We start from the raw sequence: 19,719 nt of genomic DNA on the forward strand, positions 1-19,719 counted from the left end.
GGAAACCCAGACTGAGCAGTGAGCACAGAGTGGCTCCAGGACAGCGACAGCCCTGGGCAAGAGATGACATGGCCCCGAACCAGACCCCAGTGGCAGGGAGCACAGAGGGTGCTCCAGTTCCTGGCATCCGGCTTCTTAAAGGCACTACTACTGCTACCGTGAAAGACCCGAAGAGGCGCAAGATTCATGAGGATCACACAGTAGACTCGAGACCGCAATAACCTGGAAGGTTGTCAGAAAGAGCCAGACAGAGCCTCACACTTGAAGACACGGGAAATTCCAAGCCAAATAAAGAAAAAGGGGCCCCTCCATAGACTTGAAAGAGGAAATCTGGAGAAACAGAAATCCAGGAGAGGATCTGGAAAGCAGACAGAAATGCTTAGCTGAAGTTTATCTCCACGATGTCCATGAGCACTACCAAATCAAGGTTCCTTAATGAGGGCCTTAGAGATGGGACGGTCTTCATGGCTTCAGGCAGTACCCATTCCATGGAAGTGCCATGAAACTCTGCCAGATGAGCGAATTCTCTAAGGCTCGGTTTTCTCAAAATGGGAATGAGGGTAGCACGTGCCTCTTAGGGCTGCCGTGAAGATCAAGCATCCACATGCGGCAAGCTCTGCAGAATTCACACATTCACTACAAGCGGACTAGGTTTTCATTCCATTCCTGTCCTCACACTTGCTCCACTTATTGCAGAGTAGGGCCACTGAGTGGTGGGAGAAGGATCGGATAGGTTGAGTGCCAGTTGAGCCAGAAAACTGGGCACTTCCCCAAAACCCATCTCACTGTGCCTCAGTGGGCCCAGCGAAATGGTAATTCTACAGAATTCCCAGAAGAACAACTCAGAGCTCAGAGGGAATGAAGGCTGGGCTTGTGTGCTGGGCGAGGGCTCCAGCTTGTGCCTGTGTGACCACAGAGTCTGGAACCTCCTCCCTCCTCCATGAATCTCTGGTTCCCTTTCAACAGTCCTGTATGGGGCGGGAGAAGATCACACTGGCGGCCGCAGGCCTCTTTGGTCACAGATGGACTGAAGTGGTGATGGGGTGTGTGGCTCTTGTCCTCCTCCAGGGATCTTGGCACCGAACAGATGACCTGGGGGGCAGTTCACTGGGGGCAGGGAGAGTGGAGAGACCCCACCACCCCTCATCCTGCCTCTGGGCCCACTTTCTACCTGAGGTGTCACCTGGCCCTAGGTGGGATAGGACAGACTGCCTGCTCCTGCCAACGAGGGGATCCCAGTTGGCTCTCAATGGTTCAAAGCCTCTTCTGGCCTTGAGATCAGGGTGGTCCCTCTGCTGTGGGTCACTGTGGGTCACTGTGAGAAGGTAATGAGCACTTCAGACTGGCTCTACTGAAGGGAGTGCAAGGTGGCCCCACACCCTTCTTCTAGAAGCTTCTCTATGGTTGGCCTGCCTTGTGCCAGAGTGGTTCACCATCCCTCCTGCTCTCAGATGAGTATCATTGACCCTGCTGTCCAGGTTGGCTTTTGGCAGTGTCTCTTCTAGGAAACCTGACTCCCGACCTGCCTGTCCAGGCCTGAGCTGGGCACTTCAGCCACAATTGCAGAGGACCAGCACTTCCAGGGTGAGCCCAAGAGGCTAGGTAGACAGATAACAACCCAGCTTGAAGGCAAGTCCATGCCAGAGCACTGGAGGCAAAGGGGATGGCACTTGACTTGAAATGGCAGCCATCAGGACAGAGCACGCCCAAGTTGTCAGCTCTTGCACGGGAGCAGAGTTTAGTACAGGCAGTATAAAGAGTGGACAGGGAGACAGCGGGTGTGGTCTGAGGCCCGTCACTTGGATGGCCACACGAGAGGCCTGAGGCTAGTGCTGGGGTGACTGGGGTCAAATGCCCTCGGACAGCACCCCTTGCTAGAGAAAGAGCTGGTGGGACAGGGCATGTGCCCAGGACCTGCCACCAAGGTTCATCCCCAGCTCTGCCCTGGTCTTTCTGTACAGGCAGGCAAGCCTGACCCGCAGGGGCCTGTGCTGTTCCCTGAGTGCAAAGTGCTGGCTGCACAGTGGTGTGACTCAAAAGGCAGGGGATAGGAGAAAAGAGGGGTGGCTGGGCTCCAGCAGAGGGGCTTGTAGTGTGAGTGGCCCGACAGTGTGCTGACAGGACTACTGGATGGCCCGGAAGGTGAAGAGGGGGAGGGTAGAGGGCATCAGTATGAAGCGGTAGACCATCTTTATGTCCTCTTGTGCCAATGTCTCCACCAGGAAGTTCTTCAGCACCTAGGACAGAGGCAGGGTTCCACCTGGCCCAGCTTGCCCTGCCTTCCAAGGCCCTAAGGCTGGGCGCCCCAGAACGAAGCCAGAGGTCCTCAGCCAGGCTGCCCACCCATGCCCCTTGTGGCCCACTCACATGGTGCAGAAGCAGCAGCATCTCCACCTCGGCCACACGCCGCCCCAGGCACTGGCGCATGCCAAAGCCAAAGGCCAGGTGCGGGAACCTGCTTCCAGAGCCCTGGCGGTCCAGCCAGCGCTGGGGGTGATAGCTCTCGGGCCTGGCGAACACAGCGGGGTTTCGACCCAGGGAATAGAGTAGGACCTTCACCAGCGTCTGCAGGCAGCAGGAAGGGGCCGATGTCAGCTGGCCGCTGGGTGAAGGTTGTCGGGGCTCCAGGGCCTCACTCACCCCGGCCGGGATGTGGTAGTTCTGCAGCACCAGGTCCGAGCTCACTTGTCGCTCCAAAGTGATACCCACGGGATAGAGCCTGCGCACAGGGGCATCCTGCAGGGTCCTCAGCTGTGGCCATACCCCGGACACCCTCTGCAGCCTTCCTAGCCCAGTGTACACAGCCTGAGGGCAGCCCCCCCACCCGGCCCCGGGCCCTCACACGTCACTCCTGGCACTGGGAAGCCCAGATCCTGAGGCGCTCCTTCCTTGCATCTCCCGAGTTAGCCAAAGCTCCCCAGGCCAGCGAGGACGTGACTGATGAGGGCCCTGGGACACTGAGATGGGATCCCGGAGGAAGAAGCACCAGCCTCCCTCCAGGGAGAAGAAGACGAGGTACAGGGGGATGCACCCCTGGGCAAAGGAGCTGTCAGCCCCAGTTGTGATCGTCAAGCCCGGCAAGAGGGCTTGCAGACACGGGGCCAGGGCCACGGGGCAGTCCAGGTCGACCTCGCCTACCTCAAGGTCTCCTTGAGGGCCGCCCGCAACAAAGGCAGCTCCGTGGTGGCCCTCTGGGGATTTTCTGAGATCCGGGCCTCAGCCACCAGGCTCTCCTGGCGCAGGGCCTGCTGCACCTCCGGGTTCCGAGCCAGCTCAAAGAGAGTCATCAGCAAGGGGAAGGCTGTCTGCAGGGAGCAGAGAGGGTCAGGGCTCAGACCTCGGTGTAGGCAGTGCCCTTCCAATCCTGAGCCCCTCCCAGAAAGATGGTGGTCCCCTGGGGCAGGGGACCTACATGCCTGGAGACCACAAAGCCCAGACCTGGAGTCCTGGAGATTCTAAAACCAGCTTGTCGGCTTTCCCTGAACCCCTCAGGGGAGGCATCCCCAGCGTTACTGAGACACAGGCCTCCTGTGGCCACCTCAGAACCTGAGGCTGTCTTCCTCTCCTGGGTCCAAGAGGGGCTCACTCTTGGCATCTACTCGGTGGGGAGAGTTGAGGAGCTGAGGTCCATCTGGGCATCCAGAGGCAGGTCCATTCACAGGGTCCTAACAGGAACCGGCTGCCCAGACTCCCAACCGTTTCCTCCTCCTGGATCATTTCCATGTGCAAAGAGCAGTGCCCACTATCCAGCCGGAGACTTGGGCAGCTTGCTGCTAAGTCACTTCAGTCGTGTCCGACTCTGTGTGACCCCATAGATGGCAGCCCACCTGGCTCCCCCGTCCCTGGGATTCTCCAGGCAAGAACACTGTAGTGGGTTGCCATTTCCTTCTCCAGTGCATGAAAGTGAAAAGTGAAAGGGAAGTCGCTCAGTCGTATCCAACTCTTAGCGACCCCATGGACTGCAGCCTACCAGGCTCCTCCGTCCATAGGATTTTCCAAGCAAGAGTACTGGAGTAGGGTGCCAAGGCCTTCTCCGAAGACTGCTGCTAAGTCTCCAAAGACTGGGCAGCTTGGTATCTCCTAAATGTCGTCCCCAAGGTAACCTGCCCCTGGCATGCCCTTCCGGGCAGATCCGGCCTCCCCGCGGCTCCCTGAGCTGTAGTCCATGCTGTGCTCCGCCCTGTGGTCCGTGAGGGACCGTATGCCTGAACGAGACACTCCCCACACTGGCTTCCTCTAGCCTGGGATACAAGTGTGCAAGTCCCTTCCTGACAGGGTCCCTGACCCTGTCTGCCCTCCTCTGTCCACTTGCCCTGTTCCCACCACTCAGCCTCATGGCCTTTCCTCACTGCCGGCTCTGGCAGGGCCTGGCCTGCTGCCCTCCCAGCCTCCTCTTTGTGTGGTCCCTCCAATTTCAGTGAAAGCCCTCCTTTTACAGGAAGCCTTCCCAGAGCAGGCACATGCCTGCCCCACCTCTCACCTTATGGCTGCATCACAGGCCCGGCTCAGGGAGGGTCTCCGCCACTAGCCTGCGCCTCTGCTCAGGGCCTGGGTGCCTGGCCCTCAGAGATGCTGGCAGAGGAGGCTCGGTCTACAGGCAGGATGCTTCAGCTGCACTGCACACCCTGGGCCTGGCCCGGCCCCTGGGCTGGCTTCCCTGCCACCTGCTCTCTCCCACACACGCTGGAGCCTCTTGCTGCCCTTCCCATTAGCCTGTCACCTCCAAAGGATCGTCTCTGTCCCTGGAACAGGTCTGTAGTGTGACCCTGCAGCGGGACCTCGGCCCTTCCCCTCCCCCCAGGACCCCAGGGACCTCTATGCTGCAGGTGCCCAGGTCTCCGGGCACTCTACACTCTGTCTGGAGCCTGGTTTCCCAGGTGGGTCACCACAGACGCCTTCCCTTTGGGACGCTGGAGGCATAGGTTGGGGAGGGTCGTGAAGGAGACATTTGCCGTGGGTGGAGGCCGCCTGGAGGCAGGAGAGCTCCCTGGTCTATGGGAAGGGCTGGGTGCTGGCCTGACCGTGTCCACACTCCCAGCAGTGAGGTCGATTGTGTTGGCCTTGATGGTATCCAGGGTCATGTCTGCTCGCATCAGCAGCTCTGCCACGATGCCGCTGTAGTGCCACGGGTGGCCGAGGGCCAGCTCCTGATAGATTCTCTGGATGGCTCTGTTGGCTGCAGGATGCACAGCGACAGAAGCCCTGGGTCTGGCGCTGGGAAGCGCTGCTCTTTGTCATCCTCCTGCCCTTTACCCTCCATGCCCCCAAGTCTCCACGTCCTGCCCCAGTTCTCAGGCCCGCCCAGGCCAGCATCACTGCCGGGGTGTCTGGGACCATGACGCAGCCACAAGCCCCTCCTGGGACCTCAGTCCTTCCGAGACTGTGGTGAGTGGAGGGGGCCCCGGGGACCCTAGTCACCGCACTGCCCGGCCTCCCGCCCTCACCATACTGGAAGATGTAGTCCCAGGCCTCAAAATGCTCCCTCCACATGCTGCTGCTCGTCCACCGTGACAGGCGCCGGGGCACAAACATGAGCTGCACGGTGGACTTGAACATGGCCTCCAGCGCGTGGATAAAGTTCAGGCTGTCAGGGTTTGGTTGCTGGGTCAGAAGGCCAAGCCGCTCTCCGTAAAGGACTAAGGTGCTGGCTGCGGGAGGAGGGGTTCCTGAGCCCCGGGCAGCCCGGGCCTCAGGGCCAGCTCCCCCCACACCCTGAGGTGCACCCGCCTCCCCAGCCCACACCTTCGATGGTGTAGCGGAAGACGCTGGGCGCGATGTCCAGGGTCAGACTCCCCCGAGCATTCTGCAGCACCCTTGCCTTCAGGGTCTGGGAGAAGTCCCTGGCCACGCCATCCACCAAGGGCGTGTACTTCTGCAGGGCTGGCAGCGAGAGCACGTCTGGGTTCAGCCGCAGTCGGTCCAAACGCCACTGGGGCCCGTTGCTGTGGAGCAGGGAGCGGAGCGTCAGGGTGTCGGTCAGCAGCGGCCCCGTCCTGCACCCCACCTTCCTCTCTCCAGAGCGAAGCGGGCCAGACGGGGAGCCGCCTGCTGGTCCTCAGGGGCAGGCTCGCCCCGGTGGGATCATGGCGGCACCTCTTACTTGGGGCAGCGTCGGGTACTTCACCCAGGCCGAGACGGGGGCTTCTGGCTGAGATTGCTGCCGGGGTGTCTGCACACTCGCAAGACCCCTACCTGCCATACGCACCTCCCCTCCGGGCCCCCTCTGGGCCTGGAGGCTTCTTCTGAGAGGAAGGAGGCCGAGCCCCTGGGAGCTGGTCCAGCTTGCTCTCACCGTGCCCCAGAGTGGACGAGGCCTCTGCCATGCTGCTCCCCTCCCCGCACAGCTCCTGCCCCTTGTGGCAGAATCCAGTCAGGCCTCTCCTGGTGGTCCCCACACAGGGCCCAGTGCCCACAGGGGGCTGCTGGCAGGGCCTGGGGGGCTGGAGGAAGGGAGACAGGCACCCCACCAGCAGGCCCCTCGGAGGCCTCTGCAGACATCGCCCTCCCTCCTCCGGACCCGTAGGGAGGGTCCCCACCATGGCCCACCCCTTACCCAGCTCAGGGCACACAGGCTGCCTGGCACATGGGCCCGATCCAGAGCTGGGGGGTACCCTCTCCCACCCACCCAGGTGGGCCCAGGGCAGGCTAGCTTTGAGGCCTTCCCCGTCCCACACGCTCTCTGCACACAGGCCCCCCAGCCCCTCCCTCCACACCCCCACCGGCCCTCACAGCAAGAACACGCCACACTTGTGCCCGCGAGCCTGTCGGTAGGCCAGCCAGGGCTCCAGGAGCATCCGCTGGGGGTGAAGGCTCTCCGCCTGCTGCAGCCTCTCCACATCCTCGGGCAGCATCACGAACACCATGTGTCTCCCTCCCACGTCGTACCTGTGGGGCAGAGCTCCGCGGCCTGCTGGGGGGGCCATGTCCTGCCTGGTCCCCACTCCACAGAGCCAGGCGCTGGCTCAGAGCAGGCGGGCCCTCCCGCGGTCTCACTGAAGCCTCCCCTCCTCTGGGGTCTGCGTTCTGTGCTCCCAGAAGCGAGCCGCCCAGGGCTCCTGCTCACTGAGGGCCCCCGTCTGCGGTGGCCCAGGCGCACACCTGCCGCAAGGAGCCCCCTCCCTGCCCCTTCCCCATGGCCCGGGTGCCCCCGCCAGGATGTGGGCGGTGGGATGTGGCCTAGCCCTGGCCCAGTCGGACTCAGCCACCAAGGGGGACAGAACGTGAGGGTGTTCTCGCTGAGGTGAGCGGGGAGAGCTTTACCTGAAAATGGGCCCCAGCTCCTGGAAGGTCTGATGCATGTCCAAGTGCATGTTCTCAGAGCCCTGCTCCTTCCAGATCTGCAGCACCCGCATCCACTTGTTGCCAGGACACCGGGGCATGGCTTCGAAGGGCAGCACCGCCTTGGGGGCTGCAGAGGCTCTGGTGCCCAGTGGGCGTGCCCTGTGCAGGGACAGCCAGGGCCCTGCCATCCACACCCTGGCCTTTGCCCACAGCGCCATCCTGCTGCTCCCCGCCCCCTCAGCCCCTTCCTTTTATCTCACCGGGCCTGCTCTCCCAGGCAATCTGATCACGTCACAGGCCAGACTGGCTCTGGGCCAGACCAGGAAGTCTGGGGCAGTATTCAGGCTGAAGGCCTCCAGCGGGAGGAGGGAGATGGATGTTGCCGGGTCTGGCAGTGACGCAGGCCTCCTGGTGGGTGGTTCTTAGGAACAGGGCAGGATTGAAGCAGGGACCCAAAGAGGTAGCAGTGGGGGCAAGAGTCCCCCACCCACTCCAGTGTGGGACAGGCGCAAGATGGATAGGTGCCTTATCTTCGCAAGGGATGAAAGGAGACCTTGGGTATGTTCATCTCTCTTCTACAAGGACTAGATCGGGGAGCAGTGGGAAGGGTTGGGCTCTCATCTCCTGCAGCCTCGGGTTTTGCCTACTCTTGCCTGGGCTGAATGCTGAGTCCAGGGTGGAGGCAGGAGCCAGCCAGGGTCCCTCCCCATGGGGGCTTGCAGTCCCCCAGCGGGGAATTAGGGGATGCAAAGACCCCCCTGGCACACTGGCGTCCAAGGCGGTTTGTGGCCAAGGCCCTGTATGTCTGGCCTGGCTGGTCCAGCTGAGAGCAGAGAACCCAGAAGACGGGGTCACTGGCAGGGAAGGCGAGGCTGGCCTGCAAGCCCCTCCTCAGTCAGAAAGGTGAGAGGACCTGTCCCCATGGGGTGTGTGCTCAGGGACCACATCCTTGTTTCTTCCTGGAACACGAGCAGCTCCCAGGGTGGGGAAAGTCTGACAAGGGCGTGGTCGTGGGCCCCACACCCTCCCAGGGACCCAGCAGGCACACAGCTCTGCCCTCCCTGGGCTTGGGGGTCCACAGTTTCAGACCCCGTGTCGTCTCACCCCCACCCTGGCAGCTCTCCCAGGAGGTCAGTGTTGCTGTCCCTGGCCCTGTTTTCAAGCAGAAGATTGACAGCAGGTCTTCTGTGCCCACCCCCGCCATGTCCCCCATGTGTCAGCAGGGCCCAGGGCCCTCATGCTTGGGCCTCCGCAGAGGTGCCCAGGAGCCCCGGCCCTGATTTGGGGATGGTGCCCTGAAGACACAGCCGTGCAGGCTCTGGAGGAAGGACACGGAGTGCATGGGGCTTCTAGCAGGGTGGCTGAAAATGTGAGTGTTACTTGTCCTTCTGCTTTCACTCATTCCCTCTCTTGACACTTCCCTGGGGGATATTCAGCTGTGGTCATGAGTCAGAACTGCCAAGGTCCCTCATCAAACAGAGATGCACGATGGGCCTCAGCCCCACGTGGCGTAAGAGCTGTCCTCGGGCTGAGACGCAGCCTGGAACCCCAGCCTGCCCTTGGGGTGCCTCTGCCTCGGCCCAGGCCACCCTGGCCAGCCTCCTCAACCTGTTCCTGCCTGTGTGCCCTCCGCCTGCACTAGCACCAAAGGCTCCTGAATTTGTGTCGAGCTCTTGGTACCTCCTAGACCGCCCAAGCTTGAGAGCAGGGTGCAGGTCCCAGGGGAATCTTCACGCAATGACTCCTCACAGAGGAAGACCCGAGAGTGCTCTCAGGGCCCCTGGTCCCCACGTCACCAAAGGTGGGGCTCTGCCTCCCACATGGGCCTTGCAGCCCACCCCCCGCAGACCTCTTCTTGTGCTGAGGGCCGGCCAGCTGGCCTGTTTTCCCCCGAGGCACAGCTGTGGGTGAGGACCCAGCCCAGACCCAGAAGGCCCAGGGCCCTGAGAGGGGAGGCACTGCCCTGATGGTCTCCCCGGGAGGGGCCAGGCCAGGGTCTTGCAGAGAAGATCACCACTCAGTGGGCGTCCCAGGGCAAGATCAGTGCCCAGGAGCCCTGATATCCATATCAGGCTGTTTTCAGGCAGAACCTTTCTCCTCCCCTGCGTGCTGGGTTCCGAATTCTCCACACTTCATCCTTGGTCCTTCCTATCCCCACTCCAGGCTCAGAGCCTGCACCCCAATACAGTTCTCAGATGCCTTCCCCTCTTTCCCTGGGCTGGGGGAGTCAACCGGAACCCCAGCAGGCCCAGCCCCTGCCTCAACCTGCCCACTCAGGCCGATCCCCGGGATCCTCTGGCCTGGATATCTGAACTCTTTGCTGTCCCCTGAGGGGGGTGGACTGCCAACTGCAGTGTGAGCCAGGTCAGGATACACGGGGCACCTCCTCGCGGAGGCAGGGGCCCCCTTGTTGATGCACTGGACCTCACAGACCTCAGCATCTGCCAGGTCCATGCTGTTAGTTAACAGTCTGTGTACAACAGAAAAAGATGAGGAATGTGCCAGGATGCCCACTCCTGGGTACATATCTGAGAAAAGTAAACACGCTAATTTGGGAAGATGTTAGAACCATTATTTACAGCTGCCAAGATATCTTTGTGACCCCGTGGACTGTAGCCCACCAGGCTCCTCTGTCCATGGGATTCTCCAGGCAAGAATACTGGAGTGGGTTGCCATTTCCTTCTCCAGGGGATCTTCCCAACCCAGGTATCGAACCCAGCTCTCTTGCATTGCAGGCAGATGCTTTAACCTCTGAGCCACCAGGGAAGCCCAAGATATACAAGCAGCATGAGTGTCCATCAGTAGAGGAGTGGATGAGGAAGATGTGGTCTATATCCATATACATATATATATATACACACACACGGGTATATATGAACACATCGAAATATATATGTATATATATACATGTATAATATGTATGAATATATGTATAATCTATATATGAATATATAGAAAGTGAAAGTGTTAGTCGCTCAGTCTCATCTGACTCTTTTCCACCCCATGGATGGAGGCCCACCAGGCTCCTCTGTCCATGGTATTCTGCAGGCAAGAATACTGGAGTTACCATGCCCTTCCCCAGGACCTCTTCCCAACCTAGGGATCAAATCTAGGTCTCTTGCATTGCAGGCGGATTCTTTACCATCTGAGCCACCAGAACTATGTGGGAAATACTACTCAGCCATGAAGAAGAATGAAAATTTGCCACGTGCAATAAGATGAACGCACTTGGAGGCCACTGTGCTAGAGAGGGAAGTCATACCGAAGACAAATACTGTTATGTTATCTCTCATATGCAGACTCTGGAGAAGAAAACAGACTGGCGACTACAACAGGAAAGAAACCAGCTCACAGATATAGAGAACAAACTAGTGGTTACCAGTGGGGAGAGGGAAGGAGAGGGGCAGTATAGAGGTGGGGGACTCTTCTGCATACAGCAAGCTACAGGGACATATATTGTACAGGACGGGAGATGGAGCCAATATTTTACGGTAACCATGAACGGACTATGCATTTAAAAATGTTCAGTCACTATATCGTACACCTGTAACTTAAGTGGTATCATATACATCAATTCCAATTTTTAGAAAGTGGGACATTCACCCAATTGAATCGTATGAGTGACATAAACGAAGGTTTATCGTTCATTCACGTACTTAGCTCAATAAGTATGAACAGAGAGAATATGTCCCCTTTGCTTACAGTCACACAATTGAATTTCTAACGATGATGGATAGAATTACTGCAGGACACACAAAAAGCAGGATGACCAAAAACAGAAGGACTAGCTAGCAAGATGATATTGAATGAATGAAACACATATCAGAATTCGCAGCATCGTAATACTCCTTGTATCTGGACCAAACTAGACACTTATATGCAACAAAGAAAATTGTTTCAAATAGGATGAGAAGCTGAAGAGTGGAAAGATCCCGTGATGATTACTGTGAAGGAAAATTGGAAAGCAGGTCTGGTGAGGCCGTGGAGGTTAATGCCTAGGCTCTAAGGCTCAGTGAAGGCCTGCATGTCCAGGAGGTCTGGGCAGGACACAGGGGCAGGCAAATTTCCAAGAGGTCTGGGCAAGACACATGGCGGGAGGTCGGGGTAGGAAGTTCCAAAGTCTGGGAAGGATATGGGACTACAGGAAGGATCCAGAGTTCTTGGCAGGATGTGTCTCAGGGAAGGCTCCAGAAGGTCTTCAAGGAACACAGACCCTGGAGAAGGTTCCAAAAGGCCAGGCAGGACCCGGGGGAGTAGGGGTGGAAGGGTGTGGTGGCAAATGTCCCAGAAGGTCTAAGCAGAAGCCAAGGCCACAGGGAAGGTCAGTCATCTGAGCAAACACAACTGGGAAGGTTCCAGAATATGGGGCAAGATATGGTTGCCATGGGGAAACTTCCAGAAGATCTGGACAGAAAAAGGAGACAAAATATTATAGATGCTCTGGACAAGAGGATGGAAGGGGCTGGAGGGAGTGAGTCAGGGGCTTGGGGAGGGGGTAGGTCCCCGAAGTTCTGGGCAGAACACGGGGAGTGTCGAATGTTCTAGAAAGTTGGGCAGGTCAAGGGTGGTGGGGGGGCTAGAGCCCCAGACTTGGCCTCAGATCAGTGTTGACGGATTCTGGCATTTGACCCTGCTCCCCTAGAACAAGGTTGCAGAATCCCGCTGACACAACTCTGCCAGCCGAACCCCAAAGCACCCCCACCCATGGGGTCCCTGGGCTTCCCCAATCCACCTAGCAGCCCCACCCCTGGGTACAGGAACCTCCACCTGACACACAGCAATCCGTCCCCATTCCATTCTCTGCTGTCTCTGTTTTAGGCCCTTCGTTTTGGATTGAATTTGCTGTCACTTTCTGGGTTTTGGGAGTTGGAAGATGAGATCCCTGGTCTGTAGCGTTTCTGCGTGGTTGTCTACCTTCTTATCCTGCCAGGTCTGGTTTTGTTCTGTAATACTTCTCTCATCACGTTTCCCAAATATCTTCTATTTTCTACTGGGAATGATGAGAGTGGGAAGTAGGAAGGGCATTGATATCTGGAACTGTGTTCTTAATTTGCAAAGAACAGAAATGATTCTTTTCTTGCTTAATACAGTTAGGAAAGGTACTCTGAGTTTCAAAAATCCCTTCTGAATGCAAAATCTCCATCCTTTTAGCTCTCACGTATTTTTTCACCTTGAAGTTCACACGAGCTGATAAGAACAGAGCCATTTCCACCTCTCAATTCTATTACCTCTGCAACATTGGGCTGTACTTGTCATGTGTTTTATTTCTAATGGGGATGGAGTCAGGTGTGCCTTGTAGTGGTGATCTCAGGTGGCCTTGACCTGCAGCAGCTTGAAGCAGGGCTTCAGTTACCGGCCAGAGACTGAGGATGGACTGTGCAGTGAGCACACGGAATCTGAGGCACTGGACCAGTGGCAGACAAAGACTGGATCTAGTCAGCAAGCTTTGGCTACACTCCGCACCCTGGGGACCACCGCGCCTACCCTGCTTGGTTGCCACCTGCACTCTGAGGAGCCAACAAGGATCTCTTCCAATGGGGGCTTGCAGTCCCGCGGGGGGCACTTCAGAGACTCCATTGGCACACTGGCAGGCAGGGCAGTAATGCGGCCGAAGCCCTGTCTGTCTGGCCTGGCTGATCCAGCTGAGTGGCAGAGAACCCAGAAGACAGGGTCACTGGCAGGGAGTGGGGGGGGGGGTGGCCTGCAAGCCCGTTCTCAGTCAGAGTAGTGAGAGATCCCAAGCACTCCCCGCCCCCTCCACCCCCACTCCGCACGGAGTGTGTGCTCAAGGCCCACATCCTTCTTTCCTCCAGGAACATGAGCTCTAGGGGTGGGAAAGTCTATGACAGGGCCGAGGTCGTGGGCTCCCCACTCTCTCAGGGTCCCAGCAGGCACACAGCTGGAGCCCTCCCTGTGCTTGTGGGATCCTGTGTTTTGGGTCACGAGTTGTCTCACCCTCCCCTGGCAGCTTTCCCGGGAGGTGCATGCTGGTGTCACCATTCCCTTTTTCAAGGAGGAGACGCCTGCCCTGCGCTTCGGTCACCCCCCCCCCCCCCCAGCCTCCCCCTCCCGCCTGTACATCATTGATAAACACACACACACACCGATTCACACACAAACACACACACACTCCTGAAACTCAGAATGAAATATCAATGAATCTGTAGATTAATCCGTACTCTATTGGGAATTAGCATTCATCCGCTGGCTTATCCTTCTATTTTTCAAGCATTTAACTTCAACAGAAGATCTGGTAGCTAGTTTTTCAAAAAGGATCTGATTATTTCAGCCTACACCCTCATTGTGAGTCAGCTTTGCTTCCCAGTGTTTTTCAGGTTTTAGTCCATTTCATCAGGAATGTGACGTTTATCACAGGAAGGCTACTCATAGCAGCCACTCATTTTCTTTGTAAGGGCAGTGACGGAGGATTTATGCTTCCCTTTGCGTTTCCGATATTGAGAATGAGATTTTACTTTTCTTCTTTGTGATATCTTCTATTCTGCCAATACTTTGAATCCCTCCAGATAACCAACTTCGGCTTTGTGGGTTTACCTCCTGTTCATTTCTCCTCTCTTCTTTGTATTTCCTTCGTCATTTCTTTGGGTAGGTAATCTATTCTTACCTAACTTCCTGAATAGAGGCTGGGAAAACTTTCACCCTGTTCTTTTACTAGACGTCTGTGATATGATATATTTTCACTAAGCACCTTTTCCACTCCTTTCCCTGCACTTTTAACTTGTGATAACCTCACAATCCTTTAGACCTTACTGTTACCCAGTTTCCGCTGGGGCCTCTCTTCTGTGTAATTGGTTTAGGACTAGTTACTAAGAGTTCGGGGATTTGCTGGTTCTCTCCTGAGTAATGATTCTCCCTCAGTTTCATTGTAACAGAGAAGGAACGCTAGTACTGTCAGTCATGGGAGACTTGTGAAGCTGGGGTATGTCACGGCATGAGCCTGCCCCGCCACCTCTGCTCCTGCCCAGACTTTCTGGAACCATCTCCCCGCTCCGTGTCCTCTAACACTTTCCGGCATCGACCTCCGCCAGGCGCTCTGACGAGACTGCCCCTGGGGGCGCTCCGAGCGGGGCGAAACCTTCCGGAAGCCGCGCAAAGCCTGATGGGAGACGCCCCTCAGTGCTTCCGGGTGGAGTGTGGGCACCGAGCCTGAGCGACCTGTCCTCACACACCCGCGGCGGTTGCACTACCTATAGCCTGTGGAACCCCCTGGAGGTCGGGTCCGGGAAGCTGCCAGAAGGTTTGGACAAGACGAGGGTGGGGTCGGGAGGCAGTGGAAAGGAAATTCCACGGTGTGGCTGGGACACGGGGGCGGGGAAGTTCCACGGTTCTTGGCAGGACTCGAGTATCAGGGAAGATTCTGGAAGGTCTTCACAGAGCACGGGGACTGAAGGTTCCAGAAGGTCTGCCGGCACATGGGATCCCCCCGGGGAATGTTGGGGAGGCCTGGGAAGGACATGGAGCGCGGAGACGTTTGTAGCAGCACACGGCGGTTGTAGCACAGAACAAGACGACGGGTGGAGAGTGGAGTCAGGGGTTTGTGGGGGAGATAGGTCTCTGGAGCTCTGGGCCGGACACGGGGAGTGTTGACGCTTCTGGAAGGTTGGGCAACGAACGGGAGGTGGGGGCTGTGCTAGAGGCCCGGAGTCGGCCTGAGCTCAGTGTGGGCAGATTCTGGGCTTTGGCCCTGGGCCCTAGAACAAGGTTGCGGGACCCTGCTGGCGCCACGCACACCGCAGAACCCCAAGGCACCGCGCGCCCATGGGGTGCCCCAGTCCATCTAGCAGCCTCGGCGCTGGGTACAGGAACCTCCACCCGACACATAGCACTCTCTCCCCTTTCCATTCTCGGCTCATTTTGCTTTCAGGTCCTTCGTTTCGGGTTGGATTGGCTGTCACTTTCTTGGGTTTTGAGGTGGCATGTGGGACCCCGGGTGTGCAGCATTTCTGATGTATGCTTGTCTCCCTACTTTTCCTGCCAGGTCTTGAGGCTGTTTAGGTCTGGTTTTGTTTTGTAATAGTTTTATTATCGTGGTGCCCAAAATAGGTTGTGTTTTCTACGGGGAATGAAGGCGGTGGGAAGTAGGGAGCGCATTATTATTTTGGAACTGTGTTCTTAATTTGCAGACATGGGAGGTGACTCCTATCTTGCTTAATATCCCTTGGTTAAGAATGGTACTCTGATTGAGGTTCACGGTCCCTTATGGACATGAAATCACCATCCTCATTCATCTTTTATGGTCTCTTTTTCTGTTATCTTTTTTGCCTTCAAGTTCACACTGACTGCTGCGAATGGGGCCGTTTCCACGTCTCGGCTCTATTACACCCTCTGCTTTGGGCTCTGGTTTCATGTGCTTTATTTCTAACTGGGATGTGCAGTTAACATGTCTTGTAGTGGGACCTGCTGGTGAGTAGACAGGGGAACTCTTCTTGTGTTGAAGCATATTCATTTTACCTTCATTTTTGAAGTATCATTTCCCTTCATTAGAGTAGAGGTCCTGGTGCACGGTGTCTTCACTCTACAGCATTTGGAAGTGATTGTCCCTGAGGATTGTGGAAAGACCAGACGTGGCTGCTGCCGGGAGGTACTACCTGTGTTTCCTCTGGCTCACATTCAGATCGTCCCTGACTAAGAATCGTTTTCCATTGTTCGGCTGTGGTCCGTCTAAGAGTGATCTTCCTTGTGTGAGATTTCCTGTTGACCTGCCACACTGAACTTTTTGGGTTGTGGGCTGATGGTCCAAGTCATCTTGGGAAGTTGTCGTGTCTGACATTATTTCTTCAGAGATTGGCTCGCTCTCTTTGTCCTCTCATTCTAGGACTCTGGTTACGTGGATACTAGGTGTGGGACTCTGACCTATGAGTCCCGCTTTGGCACTTCTGTTCATTCCTTTGTTTTCGTTTCTCTGGGTATCAGTTTGGATATTTTGGGTAAACCTTTCTTCACATTTCCTGTTGCTCTGTTTTGTCGCATCTGCTTATCTGTTTGTCCCATTCAGTGAGTTTTCATTTTCAGACGTTTTGTGTTCCTGTCAGGATGTTCATTTCTTTCTCGTTCTGGAGGTTGTAATGCCTTCTAGGTTCCTTTGCCTGGTCTAATCAAGTTGATGTCAGCCCTATTAACAGAAGGAAAACCAATTTAATTTTGAATGTATGGAGGCCCCACAGCTATAGGACCTAAGAAGCAATCACAGGAAGCTGTTTATGTAACCTTTTAGATAAAGAATTAATTAATTGAGAAGAATTTATAAGAAAGACGGATTTTTCCTTGTGACACAACATTAATGAAGAAGTAACAAAGTTTGTTTATGCCCCCGTTCAGTCTCAGTATCTTCTTGTCTTCGACCATAAGAATGCTCTCCAATCCTCCTCACATAGGTGGAATACCTTCCCCTGGGAGTTTTGCCTCTTCCTTTCAGGGGAACAAAGTAGGCTCAGAGCAGGTCCTCTTGTACTGGGTGTTTCTTAAGTCATATTAAACCAAAGTAATCACTGTGCAGAGTTGGTGTATTTTGTCGAGGCCTGCCTTGAGCCCTCTTAGTGTCTTCTTCACCTTAACCTGGAATGTTCACACGTTAAAGCTCAGGTGGTAGGTCTCCCCATTTTTCATTGAATTACACTCTTAGTCTTGAACAGAGGTCAGGTAAGTAATTGTGTCTCATTCTAGGATGCAGTGATGTAGCTGATGTTCTAAGTTAGCCCTAGACTGTGGGAGAAGCTTGGTATTTAATGAGGCATTGCCACAGAAACAAAAGGAATTAATGGTGAATGAAGGGAGCCAGTGGTAAACCAGTTTCTGAGTGTTGAGGGTGGCCAGTATAGCAGAGCTCTCATATCAGATTTGAAGTGTTTACCTGGAGTGCAGGTGGTGGCAAATTGACAGATTTTCCTGGTTTGCAGTTTGAAGGTCTTGAGTGATGGTCCTGAGTGGCCCACATGGCAACAGGCACCATGACTGTCTATACATGAGCTGCTGTGGTAATTGCTGAAACGTTTAGACAGAGTTGTCCACCTGTATTGCATGGCTTTCAAAAAAGGGCAGCTTTAGTTCTTAATGACCATAAGTCAAGAGGGTGGGAGGAAAACGGGAAATTTTAGTTTGGAAGGATGTAGCCAAATTTTGAGGGAACAGGACTAGAAAAATTTCAAGGTTTCAGTTCAGTTCAATTCAGTCGCTCAGTCATGTCTGACTCTTTGTGACCCCATGAATCGCAGCAGGCCAGGCCTCCCTGTCCATCACCAACTCCTGGAGTTCACTCAGACTGCGTAGTCCAGAAACATAACCTAAAAGGTAGACAGCAGAAGTAGAACCTGATATTCATTCAGCAGTATTACCAAAACATAATTTTTTCTCTCCTTGGTTACCCCCATTTCTATTGGAGACAACCGTAGTGAGACTGCGTTTGCCAGTTAGTCTAGTTGCAATCAACTTGGCTTGATCATTCCAATGAGTGCAACAAGAATAGAGATTGACCATGTGAAATTTAAAACACTGTTTGATGGAACTTTTCATGAGGAGTGACTGATTGGACTTCTAAAGCTCGCTCGAGGCTGAGGAACCAGTTCAGATATTTGCCATCAGACATTGTCTGCAATACCTAAGGTTTGGGTGAATTTGTCCTTTCTCGAGGGTCCCAGACCATCCTGAGGTTCCTGTGCTTGTCAGGAAGTGACCTTCCTTAGTGACCTGGGAAGACTGCCAGAAGCCTGTAAGCAAGCTGGCTGTGTGCTCAGTCGCTCTGGAACGTGCGACTCTTTGCAGTCCCGTGGACTGTGGCCCACCAGGCTCCTCTGTTCATGGAATTTCCCAGGCAAGAATACTGAAGTGGGTTGTCATTTCCTTCTCCGGGGGATCGTCCTGACTCAGGAATCAAACACACATCTGCTGCGTTGGCAGGTGGGTTCTTGTCCTCTGAGCCACCGAGGAAGCCTCATGATCATCTCTAGTTCCATCCATCTCTACTGCTGAGGATGGCATTATTTAGCTCTTTTGAGGGCTGAGTAATGTTGCATCATCTTTTTCACCTCTTCCTTTGTCAATGGCCATTCAGGCTGCTTCCATGTCTTAGCTATTGTAAATAGTGCAGCAGCAGCATCAGGGTACATGTGTCTCTTTGACTTCCGGGTTTTCCCAGATCTATGCCCAGCAGGGGGATCGCAGGATGATATGCAGCTGTGATATTCACTGTTTTAAGGAACCTCCATTCTGTTCTCCCGAGTGGCTGCACCAACTTACATTCCTATCAACAGTGTAGGAGGCTGCCATTTTCTCCACACCCTCCCCAGCATGTATTATTTGTAGATTTTTGTATGATGGCCCTTCTGACGAGTGTGACGTGATATTTCTTCACTAGAGTTTTGGTTTCCATTTCTCTAATAATTAGTGATATTGAACATCTTTCACGTGTCTTTTGGCCACCTTTATTTATTATTTTTTGATAAATACCTATGTGGGTCTTCGAGCCATTTTTCATTTTTTAATACCTATATTGTGATGTTGATTCTGTTTGTACATTTTGGAGATTCACCCATTGTCTGTCTCATTAGTTGCAAATGTTTTCTCCCATTCTCTAGATTGCCTTTTCATTTTGTTTATGGCTTCAGTTGCCGCGCAAAAGCTTTTAAGTTTAATTTGGCCTGGTTTGTTTAATTTTGCCTTTATTTCCATTACTCCAGTGGACAGATCCACAAGGTATCGCTGTGATTGATGTCAAAAGTGTCCTGCCTGTGTTTTCTTCTGGAAGTTTTATAATGTCCGGTCTTAAATTTAGGTCATGAATACATTTTGAATTTGTGTTCGTATATGGTATGAGGAAATGTTATAACTCCATTCTTTTACAGTAACGGTCCCGTTTGCCCACCACTGTTTAGTCAAGAGACTATCTTTTCTCCATTTTATATTTTTGCCTCTTTCGCTGTACATTAATTTATCATAAGTGCATGGCTTTATTTCGGGATTTGTATCCTTTCCCACTGATCTGTATTTCTCTTTTTCTACCAGTACCTTACTCTTTCTAAGGACTGTAGCTTTGAAGTATGGCTACAGTCTGGGAGTGTGGTAAGTCTGGGAGTGTGATTCCTCCAGCTCCACTATTCTTTCCGAAGATTAATTTGGCTGTTCCAGAACTTTTATATTTCCATGCAGATTTCAAATATTTTTTGTTCTAGTTCTCTGAGAAATACCATTAGTAATTTTCTAGGAATTGTGTTGAATATGTAGATGGTTCTGGGTATGAGAGACAATTTGACAGTATTGATTTCTCCAAAGCAAGAACATGGTCATATCTTTACCTCTGTTTGTGTCATCTTTGATTTCTTCCATCAGGGTCTTAGAGTTTTCAAAGCAGAGCTCTTTTGTCTCTTTAGATATGTTTATTCCTAGGATGTTCATTCTCATTTTTCTCATTGTTATATTATTATTATT

General features: G+C 54.3%; 1 protein-coding gene across 1 annotated transcript; it reads right to left on the reverse strand.

Moving 5' to 3' along the window:
- Window positions 1-1,716: 1,716 nt before the first annotated feature.
- On the reverse strand, window positions 1,717-7,499 carry LOC138446049 (cytochrome P450 11B1, mitochondrial). Its single transcript, XM_069600787.1, has 9 exons — window positions 7,261-7,499; window positions 6,730-6,885; window positions 5,743-5,942; window positions 5,445-5,648; window positions 5,022-5,176; window positions 3,139-3,305; window positions 2,641-2,719; window positions 2,368-2,565; window positions 1,717-2,237 (listed from the first exon to the last, which is right to left on the reverse strand). Exons 1-9 carry the CDS (start codon window positions 7,497-7,499, stop codon window positions 2,124-2,126), a joined length of 1,512 nt encoding a protein of 503 aa, XP_069456888.1. The 3' UTR covers window positions 1,717-2,123.
- Window positions 7,500-19,719: the final 12,220 nt, after the last annotated feature.

This window comes from Ovis canadensis, chromosome 9, assembly GCF_042477335.2.
Source record: "Ovis canadensis isolate MfBH-ARS-UI-01 breed Bighorn chromosome 9, ARS-UI_OviCan_v2, whole genome shotgun sequence".
Classification (NCBI taxonomy): domain Eukaryota; kingdom Metazoa; phylum Chordata; class Mammalia; order Artiodactyla; family Bovidae; genus Ovis; species Ovis canadensis.

Coding starts and splice junctions, on each gene's coding strand:
- LOC138446049 (XM_069600787.1), bottom strand. CDS start 7,499: ATGGCGCTGTGGGCAAAGGCCAGGGTGTGGATGGCAGGGCCCTGGCTG. Junction 5,177..5,444: donor GGACTACATCTTCCAGTATG/GTGAGGGCGGGA, acceptor TGCATCCTGCAG/CCAACAGAGCCATCCAGAGA. Junction 2,238..2,367: donor TGCTGCTGCTTCTGCACCAT/GTGAGTGGGCCA, acceptor CCTCTGTCCTAG/GTGCTGAAGAACTTCCTGGT.